At 27.8% G+C, this 17,916-nt stretch overlaps 1 protein-coding gene across 3 annotated transcripts in view; it reads right to left on the reverse strand.

Moving 5' to 3' along the window:
* Positions 1 to 17,916, reverse strand: part of LOC129980558 (sodium-coupled neutral amino acid transporter 7-like) — a 38,535-nt gene that overhangs the window by 7,829 nt on the left and 12,790 nt on the right. For all 3 annotated transcript variants that reach the window (XM_056090910.1, XM_056090909.1, XM_056090911.1), the window contains exons 3-8: positions 12,259 to 12,435; positions 10,544 to 10,665; positions 9,038 to 9,236; positions 2,830 to 2,965; positions 1,435 to 1,527; positions 1,247 to 1,304 (exon numbers count right to left, since the gene is read on the reverse strand). In XM_056090910.1, the coding sequence (XP_055946885.1) occupies positions 1,247 to 1,304; positions 1,435 to 1,527; positions 2,830 to 2,965; positions 9,038 to 9,236; positions 10,544 to 10,665; positions 12,259 to 12,435 (785 nt within the window). The remainder of the gene's footprint in view (positions 1 to 1,246; positions 1,305 to 1,434; positions 1,528 to 2,829; positions 2,966 to 9,037; positions 9,237 to 10,543; positions 10,666 to 12,258; positions 12,436 to 17,916) is intronic.

A 17,916-nucleotide genomic window follows, 5' to 3' on the forward strand; every position in this document is an offset into this window, starting at 1 on the left:
TCCGGTTGGAAATTCATCAATACTACAGACTTTGATGTCAAACGTTTGGAACCACAGTGACTAGGTTTTTGATAAAATTAAAAAGCTGAATTTTTTTAATGTAACTTTCGTTAAAATTTTTCATTATTAAATTATTAATTAAGATGATGATGTTGATAATAACGATAATGATACCTCTAATGTTGGTTTATAAATGAGCCCATATTCTTTTTAAAATTAGACTAAAGATGAAATATGCAAGGTGAAAAGTATGTTAAAGTAGTGTAAAATATTTTTATTGTCCCTTATACAAAATATTGTAAGCGTCAAAAAAAAAAAAAAAAAATCAAAATCGAGATTTTGACGAATTTCTACGTTTTAGACATTCCTGAGTTCAAACAATACATCTTTTGTATCATGTCTCAATAAATACAATAATCCACAAACTAGACGAATGAAAGTTAATATGTAGTCTTTAGATCAAATTTGTTAATTTCTATCAAATTTTGAGCGAAATTCCTTCTGAAGATTTCTTTTGTCCCATTATAAGTTACAAAACGAAGAGAGCTAAATGGATAAGATTTGGTACACAGATTTAACAACTAAAATGTAGGTACTTATGAAATTTGGAACCAAATCCATTTGGAGGTTGATCGTTTATTGGTCTACATTTTCACAAGCATGTAAACGTGACAACTCAAAAATGGAGTAATTAAAATATATGAAACTTGACATGTGATATTTTTTGACAATAGTTACAATTCTGTGTTACATTTTGGTTTTAATCGATTGATTTTTGAGTACTATTAACCGCGTTATGAGAGTTATTGAAAAATCGCCACGGATCATCGATTGATTTAGAAAAAAAAAAAATTAAATTCATGCGAAGATCAATATTGTGTAACTATTATCATTTTCTTATCTATTTCGTAACAAAGCATTCGTGGCCTTGTCCAAGATCAATTATGAGGAGGAAGGGGGATAACCATTTTATTTGAAGAGAAAGTTTTCAGAAGATAACTCACGCTGATAATTGTAATCTTTTGACATTGGAATATTTTAAATCAATGTTTGGACAAAATACTTACGAAAAAAAATCCATATACTTTTGTATTGAAACAAACTATTAATTATATGTAATATTATAATAAAATAATATAATACATTTAATAATTAAAACATTATAAAACATTAAACAATAATACATCCAACACATTCGCATAAAATTTTTCAGATGTCAAAAATAGCATCAGCGCAAATAAATTACCTGGTAAGCCAGACAAAAGACCGGAACAACGACGAGCAATTTAGAAATACTTTCAGGTCTTAAAAGAAAGAAAAAAAATAATAATTTAATCAGTGTTATATAACAGTCGAGATTATAATAAAATAATCTACGAAAAAATTTGAATGTAAACATCAAAATTTATTTTGGAGAAAATATTTCATACGTACTCATGCTTGATTTCTACATCTTTTATGTCGAGCTTAAAATATCCATAAACGGTTAGGAACACTGGATACAACATGGCAAAAATACCCAAAGACCTAGAAATTGTATTTCAGATTTTATTTTTTTTATTGGTGGAAATTTATTATTTTTTGCGTACTGAAGAAAATAAAAATAGCATCTTATCATTATTTCCAAATAATAATAAACAAAAAAATAACAAAAAAAAACCCCTTGAAATTTTTCTTTTAATTAAATTTAATAGCGACAATTGTTATGTTCTTTGAAAATAACGGAAAGACATCAACAATAACAAAGAGAATTAAATTTCATCTTAAATTTAATAAGATATTAAAGAAAAAATATTATTATTATCTGTATTATAATTACGTTATATAAAGTGCGCTTGTTATAATGGTGTGCAGATTAGAAAGGCTTTTAATCTGATATGCATTTAGACAATTTTTAAAACACTTACTCTAAGGATTTCAGATAAGATATTATATCATTTCATTAATTCGATTTTTTCTAATTCGATTTTTTTTATAAAATAATTGTCATCACATTTCTAACTGAATGTCTGGTTATATTTATAACCGACCATAAAATTTCAAACTGCATTTTTTTCTTTCTTGCGCGGTACCAGAACATTATTTTTTATTCTTCAAGTTGCACAGAAAATAAATAAAAATTTTTGACGAATTTTATTTTCTAATGAAAATGGTAATAATAATTTCTAATATTTTTTCTTTCAACTATGAAATTATTGAAATGTATGATTTTCTTTCATCATCGAAAGAAAATCACGAATTTAAGCAACTGTAGAAATCATGGAAATGCTTTAATTTTCATTTCAGTAACGGTAATTACTCTAAAAAATGTGCAAGAAATATTTTTGTAAAATGTATATAATTTTAAGAAAATGGACATAAAGTAATTTTGATATCATTGCAAAGATAAGTTTTTGAAATTGAAGATGGTGAAAAATCATTGACCGAGCAATAATCTTCACGGAAGTTATCAATAAGAAAAGCAAAAATTTTGCTTATACTTTTTAACTAAAATTCGTATTAAAAATATTTTTTTTAAAAAGTCTTTCCATGATTCACATTTCTTTGTTCCAAATAATATCTATTCCAAATTTTATAACTCTAAGACCAACACCCCTATAGTATCATGTAAAGTACCATCTAACACATGTTTGCCTTTATTATTTGTAAAATTGAGCTATTTTTTTTTTTTTCGCAAACAGTGTGTAAGCAAATAATACATCAATCCATTTAGTTTTTCTTAAGCAGACGGTAACGGTACATGATAGTTCTAAAACTTTTCAGAGCATTTTATATTAATTCTAATGCTTATTTTTAATTATCTAAACATTTAATATAGAAAGTATTTACCCTGCATATCTAAGGAAATCTACTCTTCTGCAATAGCAGATGGGTAAAACTAGCAGAAGAGAAGCTGCTGTTATAGTGAAATGTCGTTCCAGATACCAATGATGGCAGAACGTCGAACCAAAGGCAGCCAAGAAAACTAAAAAAACATAAATAATAGAAATAAAAAGTTTTTAAAAATATGCTTTTATTAATGCACTGAAAAGTAGAATGTAATTTTTTATATTTATAAATATGGAGACCAGAACAAAACTGTAAAAGCGTTAACGAAGATACAAAGAATTTAGAAAATTGGAGCTTTAATTACATTTATAATGCAACTTAGATTTTTAATTTATACTAGGATTTTGTTTCGTATCATTATGGAATAATTTTTTTACAGTATTGCTTTCAATAATTTACACTTTTATTATTTTGCTTTGAGTTCTATATTCTTTTTAAAAGAGATTTTCTTTTTACATTTTAATCTTTTAATATACTTTATAATTTTACATTTTAGTCTTTTAATTTACTTCTCAATTTTACATTTTAAACTTTTAATATACTTCACAATTTTACATTTTAGTCTTTTAATATACTTCACAATTAATTATTTTAAATATTATAGAATTTCAAATAATTTTTACAAGTTAAAAATAAATCAATTAATTAAATAATTACTTTTTTAATTAATTATTTTAATTAGTAAAGAATCTTGTAGTAATTTTTTTATAATTATCAGAATGCACTTTTCATATGGAATTAAAATATTCAATCACTTTTAATCAATGTTGGATCAGAAAAATCTGAAATATTATAATCATCTGGCGCATATAGCCATATAAGACGTCAGTTAACTTGTATATCAACGACAGAAGAGCAAATGAAGTAAAATTAAATTATATCAAGTAAAAGCAAAATCACATTGTTAAATTCATAATGCATGTATTCCATTTCAAAGTCATTAAAAGAGAAAGCAATAAGATTACCGCGTCGAAATTAAACCCAGAAAGCTATACGTGACTGGATTTCAAACGATAAGAATTAAAATAATTCATCAGTGGGAAAAAAAGACCGTGCTGAAACTAATTAATAAGCAACAAGGTCAAGATAAGGTTTTATTACTATTTAATCTTTCCGTTTATCTTTATTATATGCTGAAATATAAACCAGTTAATTTTCTCGCAGAATAACAAAATTGAAATTTGATTTTTGAGGTGAGTTAAGTAAATTATTGATAACATGTACTCTTTGATATGGATATAATAATGAATTCATTTATTATCCAAAATCGGTCATGTAGAGTCTCGGAACAGAAATTTTTATTAAAGTCTCAGAAATTGATTGTGAAAAGAATATACCTTTTTTTATAAGATGCTTTTAGAAGAAAATGAAAATAAAGGCATGATATTAATTTAAATAATAAAAGCAATAATTTTATATTCGTCTTTTTTCAGTTTTCCAAACGTTACCCTTTTCGTCTTCCGTAACACGTCTAGCTTGTTCACTTGAAACTTTTACAGGGTGGCCGTAAAGCGCTTTTGGCGCTCTTCTATATTTTAAAACTTTTAAACGTTTAAAACGGTTTGTAAATGTTTACTTGCTTGAGTTTTTATTTTTGTTTGTTCTAATGCGGTGAAAAGCAGAAATTTGGGAGACAGGACAGGACGGCGAAAGGGTTAAAGATATTACGAGAAAATGATAAAGCAGTTATGCAGTGATAAAGCGTAGACAAAAACTATGTAGCAGTAAAATGATAAAACAATAATGGCAGTATTAATTTTGAATAGCGTTAAGTCAGTCTTGTTGACTGTTCTGCAAGACAATTGATTTTTTTTATCCACTTGATATTAGAATATGATGGAAGCAATAATAAAAAGATGAATCTTAAAATACAATAGATTGCAAAAAGAAAAAAATATCAACTTCCATGCGAATCCAATTTTTTGGTATCTTATTCGAAACAATTGATTTTTCAAAAACGACTTCGTTTTAATTTTTCGGATACTATAAGAATTAGTACAATAGGCGTTTCTATTTATTCTATATGATTTTACTCAAATGATTTCATTTATTTTTTAAGATTAGATAGATGTGGTTAATTCTTTTAGGAGCAAAAAAAAAAAAAAAAAAAAAAAAAAAAAAAAATGTTCAATTTACTAAATTGGTCTGACGGATAACAAGCTTTAAAATCAAGCAAAAGCAATCACCAATAGAATTTCCTACTAATGAATGTGTATCAGTTTTAGAAAGTGCGTGGCGTTGCGAATGATCTTTTGCCATAATATCTTCACTAAAAAAGTATAATTAAAATATATAATAGAAGTTAAAATAAGACAACAAAAATTATTTCATATAAAAGCTATAATCACCCTCGAAAAAATTGATACAAATTATTGTTTTTAGGAAAATTTAATTGTTTTTTTACTTTTGAACTGTAAAATGTTTTTTTGCAACTTTTATCAAGTTATTACATGGATATTAATTCATTTTGAATAATCTATATAGAAAATAAAATTTTTTTGATGCCGCTATTGGGAAGACTGATTTTCTTTTTATTAAAGTTCCCCAATTTAAATATCATTCGTATGTTTCAAACCCAGAATAAACAAAAATACCAATAACAACATTTAAAAATTACAGAAACAAGAAGATTTCAAAAACCCATTTCAAATAACACTTTCTATTTAGCAAATAAAATTCTTTTTTAATTTTGAAGATCCCAAAAAACTATACTGACTGATAAATGAATTTGCAAAAAAGTAACGAAATCTTATTTTCGGTATCAGATATGATATCTCTCCACTTAATTCATAAAAGGCAAAAAAGAAGAAAACAAATTGCACCTTTCTATGAAATTCTTTGAATAACATATATCAGTTATAAACCGATAGGATGTATCAGGATCACTTCAAATGTGTTTTTGAAGAAAAATTAGATTTGCGAAGATAAAATTAAAATTTAAGTATTTTTTCCCCGAACTTTGCACTTTCTAATCTTTGCACTTTCTGTATATGATAAAGAGATATTTTCTCTCAGAAATGAAGCCAAAGTCAGCGATATGAAAATTAACTTTTGATATTTAAGGTAAGATATCTTACCTCTTCACACTTCTAGCTTATTAAAAATAAGAACTGATTGCACCTCTTTTTTGAAATTCTCAAATGATAGCTACTAGATGGTTATCAATAAGAAAGAATAGCTCTTCCGAAGCATTCTTGAATCGAAATCAAACATAGACAAATGATAAGTTGAAATGATAAGAAAGTAATCTTTGCAGAAAGAAATAAGAATAGTACTTCATAAAATCAAAGAAAGCATATCTGTCACTAATCAGATACATCAGAATGAAGTGTAAAGAATATCAACATTTTTATTACATAGAAACATATCAAATATAGATTACTTTGCAAAATATAGCATTTTTTTTTTCATTTGTCAAATAGTTATCAGAAGATTAAATAGATGAGATCAGATATTAGATCAAATATTTCTCTTAAAAATTAAATAAGTGGATTTCATAATTTCATCAACACATGAAATTAATTGAATTCCTCTTATTAAAGAGCAAAATATTTAAAATATGGATTTGATTTGAAAGTGATATGTTCTCCTATTCTACATTCTTCTATTCTTTCATAAATTTGTTTTTGGCATGTCGTATTCTTCTATTCTTTCATAAATGTGTTTTTGGCATGTCGTATTCTTCTATTTTTTCATAAATTTGTTTTTTGGCATGTCGTATTCTTCTATTCTTTCATAAATGTGTTTTTGGCATGTCGTATTCTTCTATTCTTTCATAAATGTGTTTTTGGCATGTCGTATTATTCTATTCTCTATTCTTCTATTCTGGCACAAATTTGTTTTTGGCGTGTCGTACAGTGAAATATATTGACTACGCATTCGAAAACTGTATTTTCATTTGACATTGATTTATGATTTTTGTGTAAATTCAAACACAAATAAAGCATTTCGCATTTTATTCATAATATATCCTTAAGCCTCCTCAAATACCTAACTTTTGTAATTACTTTTTTTTTTCACTCATACTGTACATTGTCAAGTTCATTCTCCAGTTTTATTGCACTCCATATATTTTTCATTCTAATTTTCATCATTTGTTGTTATGTTATATGCATTGTGTATTTTGCCATTTGTATGTTTCTTTTCAACTGATTGCAGTGTAATTTTTCTTTTTCTTTTCTTTTTTTTTTTAAATTAAGTCCACCAACATCTACACCAAAAAGGAAAAGGGCCACATGAGCTCAGGAAACTGAAGTATGGTGTTATATATGAGATGTGGTATATGAAAGTCATGACAGCTAGCAAATATAAGATAAAAAATGATAAATGAGGTGTTAAGGAAACATGAATATAGCTTGTTGGTTAAAAACACTTTTTTAGAGTTACCTTATTTTAAACAAACGAAGCAAAGACACATATACTGTAATTCAATTCGATTAGGGAATAGGTTTAACCTTTGAAGTATATCTACCATTCCGATAATTAAACTACATGCCAAATTTCATCCATTCAGTTTACGAATAATCATCTTCATATTTGCATATGAAGGCAGACTTCTCACAGGCGGGTTTTGCACATTATAAGATAAAAATTAGATTTTTTAAGGGGGGGGGGGGCTCATATGAAATTTCATCTGTCTGGCGTTTTTTGATTTGCCGTGTTCGGTATGAGACAGACAATTATCATCATGTTTGGAAAAACATAATTTTAAAATGATTTTTTAAGACTGAAGGAGGTCTATCGAAGGAGATTAATCAAAATGTCGAGTTCCAATTTTTTGATGATTACAATACTATCTCTTTATATATTCTTTTAGGAGAAAAGTAAAAATATAAGTAATGAGAGAAAGTTCTGGATTTTTGATTAGGAAACAAAATGTCGGAACAAGAAGTTCCATTTACCAACGAAAATAACTTTTATTTTATACTCTACCTTGTTATTATTCGTTAATATTTATTTCAATTAGTTAATTTATGGAATAACTAATTTATTATACGCGTTATATATATATATATATATATATATATATATATATATATAATCATATCTCTTAATCTAATTTAAATCCCAATTAATTTCCTAACTTTTATCTTTTTATATTAATTTCATTCTAAAATGGCCTCCTATTTCCTGATCCAATTCCACTTTTATTTGTTAAATAATTCCACACGCGCTTTATAAAACTGCTGAAATTAGCAGGTTCTCATGATCTGTGTGAACAAATCCTTAATGCTCGCAACATTGTTTTAAAGATATTTAAATTTCCCAATCAAAAATCGACAAGCATCAAAGAAATCCCTATCAAAATCTCAGTGTAAAAATTATTTAAGTGACAATTTCTTTCTGTTTTGCTCTTCTACTTTGATGTCGCGATGTAGACTGGCGTATCTCGTCGCTTCTTCCTTGAACATATGTCTCCCATAGTAAAATAAATAGGTTTGAAAATTTCTAAAGTTTCCTCTATTCGACCACGCAACTGCTAAAAGATGTTACACACACACACACACACGCAACGCATACACATGCACGCACGCACGCACGCACACACACACACACACACATGATTTTTATTAAATTATTCATTTCAAAATATTGAGAGGAGGATTGACTTTTTTTTTTCTCTTTAAGTCCTTATAAACCAAACTACCATAATTACAACTATCTTAAACTGCTGATTTAACAATTCTTCGGTTTTATTTACTATTAAAGAAGATCTTTTTAAAAAAGTTAGATAGCTTTGACTGCGTTGCCAATTGCACTTTTCTGCTTGAATATTGACTTTTGTAACACGTGCCTATGTTTTCCTTAAAGATAATCATGGATTTGAAAACTTAAATTATCATCTAAGAGAAATAAATCAAAGAATATATAAAGAGATAGTTTTCAAAATAAATGAATCCTGTATTTATTTCAAAACCATCTAGTATTCCAATAAATGAAATTTCTTTTGCAACTACAAAAAAAAAAAAAAAAAAAAATTGCAACTACATTTTCTTAAAAAAAATTCTATACTTTCAACACTACTCGTGTAGTGGCTATATACATATTTATATAAATTATTATTTAAATTTATTTATAAATGACATTGAAATTACTTTACAAGCGTCACTTTTATCAATATAATACTCAAAACACCGTAAAGAAACAAGCAAGAAATGTCATTTTTACTGCACTAGAAAAGGATAAAAAAAAGGTTTTGAGTGCTTACGTCTATCAAGTTGATCACCAATGATAATAAATATAGCAACGCATACTCCATAGCAAGTGCAAGTAATGGACACTGCAGCCAGTTTCTGCGCACTTCGGCCACACATGGACAAGAGGACGTCATGGTAGGTGACATCAAGATTAACATCAGAACAGTGGGCAAGGATGAGCATGGTTAAGATGATCAAAACTAGCATAAGCTGAAAATAAAATAGGAAAGTTAGAATATGTAAGAGTAAATTTTAATTTCAGAGATACAATTTTAAAAAAATTAATAATGTTAAAAGGCGTATATATTTTTCAAAAATAAAATACTAATTCGGTTGATTAACGTATTATGAAATTCTTTTTGATTCAATTTAAAAATATTCATATCCCATTTAGACGCAAAAGATGAGTTTTCTTGGGGTGCAACACTTAATTTTGAACTGTGATCAGATGAAGAGGCCACCTGGACCATAACCCTTTCTCAAAACATCTATGCCAAGCCAAGGGACAATTGATGTGCACTAGACCGGCGTACCAGCCGATTTTCAGGTGGAATCGTGTTTCGACCTCGGAACTCTGGTTCTGAAGCCGAGGCTTTACCATCAGGTTATCATGGCTCGATCGTTCTTTGATTATATTTGAATGGCAATGCATTGATGCGAAAGCGATTCTTTTGATACAAATAAATGAATAATACATGATTAAATAAATAATACTTTTAATACATGATTAAATTAATCTTATTAACAAGACCAATTAATTAACAAGGAATCAATTAATCTTATTAACCATAATAATATTAATTAATCTTATTATCCTCATTATGGCCATCATATTGATGATAGTGATATAATTAAGTCGACGAATTGAATGAAATACACCTTTTAAAATTAAAAGAAAGTACTATTTTAAAATACGACTGCATAGTGATGATAAAGCATTCTGATTGGTTAGATACACTAGCAAAATAGCGAAATCCATTAGTTATGAAAATTAAAGAAATCCGTCCAGTTATTACGTTTGGAGGCTCTATCTAAGCTTTATTTTGCAATATCTCTCAAAAATAGATATGAAAGGGGGAAATGACCCTTACTGATATATCAAGGATTCACGAGATTCTGTACGAAATTGAAATTAGCAAGATCGGTTGATTATATATTTGATTTAGTGATTGTGACTAGTAAATTCGATCAAGGATTTTTCAAACACACAATGAGCGGTGAAGTAAAGCTTTGCTTTTGAAATTTCTCTTAGAAATGAATGGTGGTTGAGAAAAAGATCTCCCTGATCTGATATGAAAATCATGAGACCATTGGTAGTATTAATTAAATATGAAATAAAAATTATCGAAATCAATATAGTGTTTGTGACTGGGGGGATGGTCCTTTGATTTTAACAATTATTTTTTTAAAAAATACTGATAGTGGGCGAATAATAAGTCGCGTAAAGCGGCTAATACTTATTTCAATATAATAATAAAACATTTTTTTTTATAAATAGAGGGTTAAATGGAACTTACTAACTGTACGCCAGTAGCCCATACGATTCCTCCAGCTAAATCATAAGCAGCTGGAAAGTTAAGTATTCCGATTCCAAGGGCTGCATTGCTGAGTAAGAAAGATGCAGTAATCCAACTGACACCTGAAATAAAAATATTTTTACAACTTCTGTCTTTTAAAAAGTGGTAAAATGTCTTGTTCAGTAAATGGGTCTATGCACTTGGAAAATATAGTGCAATTTCGTCATTATAAAACGAATTTTGTCAATTTGAGTAATATCCTACGTAATAATAATTTCAACTCTAGATAGAATGTGACTCTTTTTATTTATTTTTTACATAAAAATATTTGTTTTGATTAGCTGAACTTAATTTAGGAAAATTATAAAAAAAGTTTGTAATTTATTTTTTTCTTGAAATTTAAAAAAGAAATTAAAATATGCCAAATGGGTACATTATGAATTAAACAATCTAGGATATCTCAAAGACAATTCTAGGATATTACCAGAAAGGATTCTTATCCCTTATAATAATTCTGCAATAAAAATTAGTCGCTTTTCACTAATATATATTTTACAATTTAAAATAATAATTTGGTAGCATTTTTAATGATATAACTATTTATACAACAGCCATCTTGGTATATATTTCCGTTTTCAGTTTAAATCTAATTCTACTACCGCTATTACCATTCAATGATGTTTTTTACAGATTTTTATCAAAAAACATTCAAAAAAGATTTCCAGACTTATTGTTGGCATATGGGATAATCATGTGAAGATTTTAAATGGAAATAAAAACGTTTAGTCAAATGGTTACTCGATGCATGATAGGATTAAAGCTGAGAAAGAAGCAAGAAACGTATACGCAAGTAATATTTTGAAAAAAAAAGTTGTTAGAAAATGATGCATTCTATGGAGAAACTTATTTAAATTTCAAATATATATCAAATGACATTTTACATATGGGCTAAGATTGCAATGCAAAAATAAATCAAATGTTACATTATTTATTATCATAAAGTAGTCATTGGCTATATATTTTTGAATAGACGCATTAAAATTGTTAAGATATCGGTGATGAAATCTCAGATATGCTATCTGTTTTAATGTTTGAATATGGAGGATGTTGGTAATTGAAACCAAAGTTTCGGCTTTAGCTCAGGAGGGCCGTATGCTCAAGACTTGATAACAACAGTTCACCTTAGACATGAGCTTGATGAAGGCTAAATTTATTTTGAATTCAATTTGATATTTGCATGGAAGTTAAGAAAAGGTGTATTGATTCGGATGCGTGGTCTTTGCCACCAGATGGAATAGGAACACAAGGTTCTTTCCAGAGCAGCCGTTATGCTGCTTTAAAACAAAACATTAATGCACCAAAACTAGATATAATTTAATTTCTTATAGCTAAAGAAATTAAATAATTAAATAACATTTTTTTTTCTGAGAACAAAATGGTATTTTATGTTATCTCTCCTCATCATATTATTCAGAAAAAAAAATTACAACAATAAACGTAACAGTGCAAATACTGACATCATTAGCAGACCAAAACCATCTGAGAAAATAACAGTTAATTCTACTGAATTAGAAATCTTTTACAATGAATTATTTTCAATCAGCTTTCGTTTTCGTCTTCCGTAAATAACCTATCATTAATAACTTAACTTTCTAGCTATATTTCCAAAAGAACCATCTTGTATTAAACATAGGGTGAATATAAGAATATCTTACCCTCTTCATGTTCAGGTACCGGTGGAATGAGGGGTGTCGCAGATCTGCAGACATCTGATATAGTCACTGTATCGAGTGGGTTGAGATTCGATGGGAGGTTGTTATTTCGAGACGGCCACAGAGCTCTTCTAGCATTGACTTGATAACCTGGAAATACTGGAGTCTCTCTACCTTTCCCTAAAAATAAACAGAATAAAAATTAAAAATCAGCTGGTTAGAAATAAATTAGTCAGTTTTTATCTATTATATATGAACTTTTAGAATTCATAAATGAATTATGACTGAAAAGTCAAAGTTTATTATCATAAATTAATTATAAGACTGAAAGACCTTAAGGATTTTTTTATAATTAAAAATTTTGTTATTATGATAACGCTATATTATCTTATGATCGATCAATAAGTGTTATTTATTCATAAAATTGCATTTTAAACAGCTTTATGTTCCTGTTTAACATGTTGCTGCATGCGTTGCTCACAATTCATCATAAATATGATCAATATTTAACTATTAAATACTGCAAACGATTAAAAAAATGCTGATAATTGTTATTAAAATTAAATTACAAATGAGCGAATTTGCTTAGATAATTTTATAAAACTAGAAGATAAGCATTTTTTTTAACTTTATGTCATTTAAAAATAGGGCTGCACTTCTTTTCGATGATAGTCGTATTTCCGACTGTTGTTATTGACAGTCATCTTGGCCATGCAGATTTTCTGAGGACGATAAACCAGTATATATCTATTTCCCCAGCGAAATATTTTTCGAATTATGAAATGTAAGGAAAATTGTTTACTGCACTCCCATGCCAGTAGATAAATAAAAAAATATATATATAGCTGACTTTATTAAAAAATTCTCAGATATTATCAAAACAAATTTCAACATGAAAAATATTCCTACAATAAATGATGCTGAACCCACTGATTTTAATTATTTTTAATAAAATTTCTTGCTGGCGCAGAATGATTTAAAAAAAAGTTTAATGTAATAAACTATTTAAGATCTGCAAAAGCAAAAGAAAGATGATCAAACATAACGTTATATTCCATGATAAATAAATTGTTAAGAATTAAATTTAAATGAGATATTAGAATAAATTTTCTGCTGTTAAAGCAAGAAGAAAAAAGCCATTAAATTTATCTTTTTATGTTATAAGTTCAATATTAAGACTTAGATAAAACGAATGCTGTACAAGTATATTTCTTTTTTTAAAGATTCATTATTTTATTTAATTTTACCATTTCCTTTTTTAAAGGAAAATCTCACTCCATATTTTTTGCAGGAAACTTGAAATTCAACGAGAGGGGGATACTATACGGTAGAGAAATCAAATGATATATAGGTTGATTAGAGTTTCCGATTGATTAGTTCAACACGAGAAGAAAATCTTAATTCGTAATATATCATTTGTTCCAAACAAAACTGGATGCATGCCAACAGTTTATGAAAAATTATTGTTGTAGCATCTATGCCGTTTATAAAGAAAAATGATAAGTTTCATATATCATGCAAAAAAAAAAAAAAAGAATTATAAGATTCTTTTGGAAATAATTGTTTCAATAACGAATTAGGATCAATATCTAGCGAGAATCGCTAAATCCCTGACTTGCTAATCTCAGTAAATATAGATACTAGTATTCAGTTTTCGAAACCAGTTAAGTGGAATTCAGGAGATGTAGTTCAACATCAAAACAGGCCGCGGTGGCCTGGTGGTAAGGTCTCGGCTTCGGAACCGGAGGGTTTCAGGTTCGAGACCGATTCCACCGAAGAACCGTCGTGTAAGGGGGTCTGTTGCACGTTAAATCCGTCATGACCAAACGCCCTTCCGCTGGTGTGGTGCGGTGTGGAGAGGGGGGTGCCAGCTCAGGTGTCGTCCTCGTCATCTGACCGTGGTTCAAAATTACGAGGTCCGTCCCAAAATAGCCCTAGTGTTGCTTCAAAACGGGACGTTAATATAACTAAACCTAACCAAACCAATCAACATCAAAACGAGCGCTGAGATGGAAATATTTAAACTACATCATGGAAAAAATCAAATATATCTTGCTTATAAATATTCTTCATATATACTATATGAATAATATTTATAAGTAAGAATATATGGAATACGTTAAGTGGTTTTTACATTAAAACGAGGTTTTAAATAAATAATCGTGAACAAAATATTTAAGAATTTCAGTTATTTAGTACAAAAAAATTATAATTAGTTTTTTTTACTCTATTTTTATAAGAATGTATTTCAAAAATTCAAATTTCTTCAATATATCCGAGTTTCTCAAAATGATTCGATTCTAGATTGCAAAAAGTCTCAGAATCGAGATTATTTTGACACTTAAATATAATATTTAATACAGCATAATGTAGTGGACAAGATTAATTCTATTTAAAATTATTTTATCCCTGCAATATATTATATTATCCATGTAAATTCTATCAAAATTTATCTTACAAATGTCGTTTTGTCATTTTCTTAACATTCCAACTGAGATTTTTTGACAATTAAATATAATATTTAAACCAGCATTATGTGGTAAACAAGCTTTATGTAAAATTACTTTTATCTTTGTACATAAAGAAATGTATGAGAAATGAAAAGCATTTTCACGTAAATTCTATGAAAATTTATCTTCCAAATGTCATTTTGTCATTTTCTCAGTGTATGACCTAGTATATGGAAACGATAGCATCAAAGTTTAGTACTTCATAAAGGCAAAAAAAAAAAAAAAAATTAGCATTTTGATTAATTTATCAGACAAAAGGTGAAGGCCATTATGAAAAAGAATGATAAAAATTGTATGTTTTTCGAGACATAGTTATTTACTGTCGAACTTTAAATCTTGTCAATGTTCCTTTCCTTGAATAGTAATTTCTTTTTATTTTACATTCCTATACATTATATAAGAAATTTATGAATAAACATTTATTTTGTATTTCTTTTCTTGCATCATCTAAAAAAAAATAATAATTCCGAGAAATGTTTTTAAAATTCCTGTCCTCAGACAAAAATAAATAACGAAATGGTTCCAGACAACTTTGTTATTGCGTATCAGTGCAAGAAAAATCAAAAAAATTATGTTATTCCCAATTTTTAATGAAGAATATAAAAGCGAGTCTAGAAACTTGTTTCAAAAGTCAACAACAGGCAAGAGTAACAATTAAGTAAAAGAAATTTGTAGAAATATCAATCAAGAGGGAGGAAATAGTGACAAGCGAAGGGCAATTGTTCTTCCGAGATTTTATTTCTGGTTGTAACCGGATGGAAGCGGTTTTGCAATGTCAAAAGTCGAGTGAAAGTTTGTCAACAAACCCAAACATGGAGGCCTTGTACCAGATAAACCAGTAGAGATACTAAGTTCCGAAATCTGAATCATCCAAAAATGTTACACATTCTTCCTCGTTCATCGAAATCAACCAAGTCATTAATGACTATTGCAGACCTTTAGGTAAAGAACTAGTTTTTAAAGCAATTACAGTTTGTAAAGATAAGATTCCATTCATATTATTCGAAGTAATTAATTAATACAAAATACTTCCTTCGACATTTATATAGTAAGGAAGTAACTGAACAAAATGTTTTTCAATGAAATTTTTCAGGAAGTTGTATTTTTTATCTTTGAAATAACTATGCCGGTTTTTTTTATTCATTTTTTGCCGAAATATCTGGTTTTTAGAATTACATTATCTCTATCCACAACTCTAAGGAAAATATTATATAATCTAAAACTGTACAAAATTTCCTCGAAGAGAAATTTTGTTTATAAATGTAATAACTAAGTGAATGCGCTGAAATCTATCGGAGCTTAACCAATTATATATGATGGTCAAGCTATACTAATTAACTTAATATTAGTCTAATATTATACAATTTAATTTGTATATTTTATACACTAATCTATTTGTACTATCCAAAACTGTACAAAATTTCCTCGAAGAGAAATGTTGTTTATAAATGTTGTAATAACTAAGTGAATGCACTGAAATCTATCGGAGCTTAACCAATTATATATGATGGTCAAGCTAAACTAATTAACTTAATATTAGTCTAATATTATACAATTTAATTTGTATATTTTATACACTAATCTATTTGTACTATCCAAAACTGTACAAAATTTCCTCGAAGAGAAATGTTGTTTATAAATGTTGTAATATCTAAGTGAATGCACTGAAATCTATCGGAGCTTAACCAATTATATATGATGGTCAAGCTATACTAATTAACTTAATATTAGTCTAATATTATACAATTTAATTTGTATATTTTATACACTAATCTATTTGTACTATCCAAAACTGTACAAAATTTCCTCGAAGAGAAATGTTGTTTATAAATGTTGTAATAACTAAGTGAATGCACTGAAATCTATCGGAGCTTAACCAGTTATATATGATGGTCAAGCTACACTAATTAACTTAATATTAGTCTAATATTATACAATTTAATTTGTATATTTTATACACTAATATATTTGACAGCAGGTAAAATAAGTTTTTTATATGCCTTGCTTATGCCTCTTCTTAGCCTAGAAGCAGTTACTTTGTTTGCTTAATCGGAAATCCATTACTGTTCTCTTTTGTTACATTTGCATTTCTCTTTTGTTATATTTTGTTACATTTGCATACATGTAAAAGATTCCTAGATACTCCTAATAATATTAAAACACTAATAAATTGATTCACATTTTTACAAATCAAAGAAAAAAATGCATCAAAGTGAGCTTTCCTCAAAATAAATATAATTGATAATATATAATTGATTGGAACCCATTTCATGATATTTTAATTGAAGTCGCAAATATTTATATCAAAATCTTATTAATGCGAATTAGGAAAGGTAAGTAAAAGATATTTAAGGTAAAAATAACCCAAATGTTTTATAAGTGGTCATTATTTACACAAATGTGTTTTTTTCCTTTTTTAACTTCTAAGCATACAAAGAGAAATTATAGTAATTGTCATAAAATTCGAATTCGAAATTTATATAGAATCTCCACGTCTCAGATTTCCTTGAATCCGAAGAAACACGTTTTAAGAATGATGTTTGTCTGTCAACCCAATAACTTAAAAATTGTAGTTTGTGTACGATCTCGATTCCGAATTTGCTGAGTTCTTTCAAATTTTAAATGAAATCCATTCAAAGGGTGTTTGTCTGATTGGCTGTTCGAGTACAAAGTAACACGATACCTACAAAACAAAAAGGACTAGATGTATAAAATTTTGAAAAATTGGATACAAAGTAGCATGATAATTACAAAACGAAAATATCTAGATGGATTAAGTTTGGAATACAAAATGCTTATCAAATTTGAAATCAAATCCTTCAAGAGATTTACCATCTGTGCATCTGCCTTTTTACGAGCATGCAAACATGATAATTCAAAAACGAAATGTCTTAGTATGATATTTAGGGCGTTATTTTGTGATTTCAATTGTAGCTGTATGTCAGATATGGTATCAATCAGTGGCAAAAAAGATATCCAAAATACGCATTCGGTTTTATGGTTATTGTTTGCTAACCGCATCCAATCGGTTAATCGCCAAAAAGATAGCCACCAAACGCATACTAATAGGCTTTTTTTAGGTAACTATTAGGTCCGTCAATGGCATGTAATTAATAATGCATAGGTAAATTTATTAAAATATACGAGAAAA

This window comes from Argiope bruennichi, chromosome 8 (assembly GCF_947563725.1).
Source record: "Argiope bruennichi chromosome 8, qqArgBrue1.1, whole genome shotgun sequence".
NCBI lineage: Eukaryota > Metazoa > Arthropoda > Arachnida > Araneae > Araneidae > Argiope > Argiope bruennichi.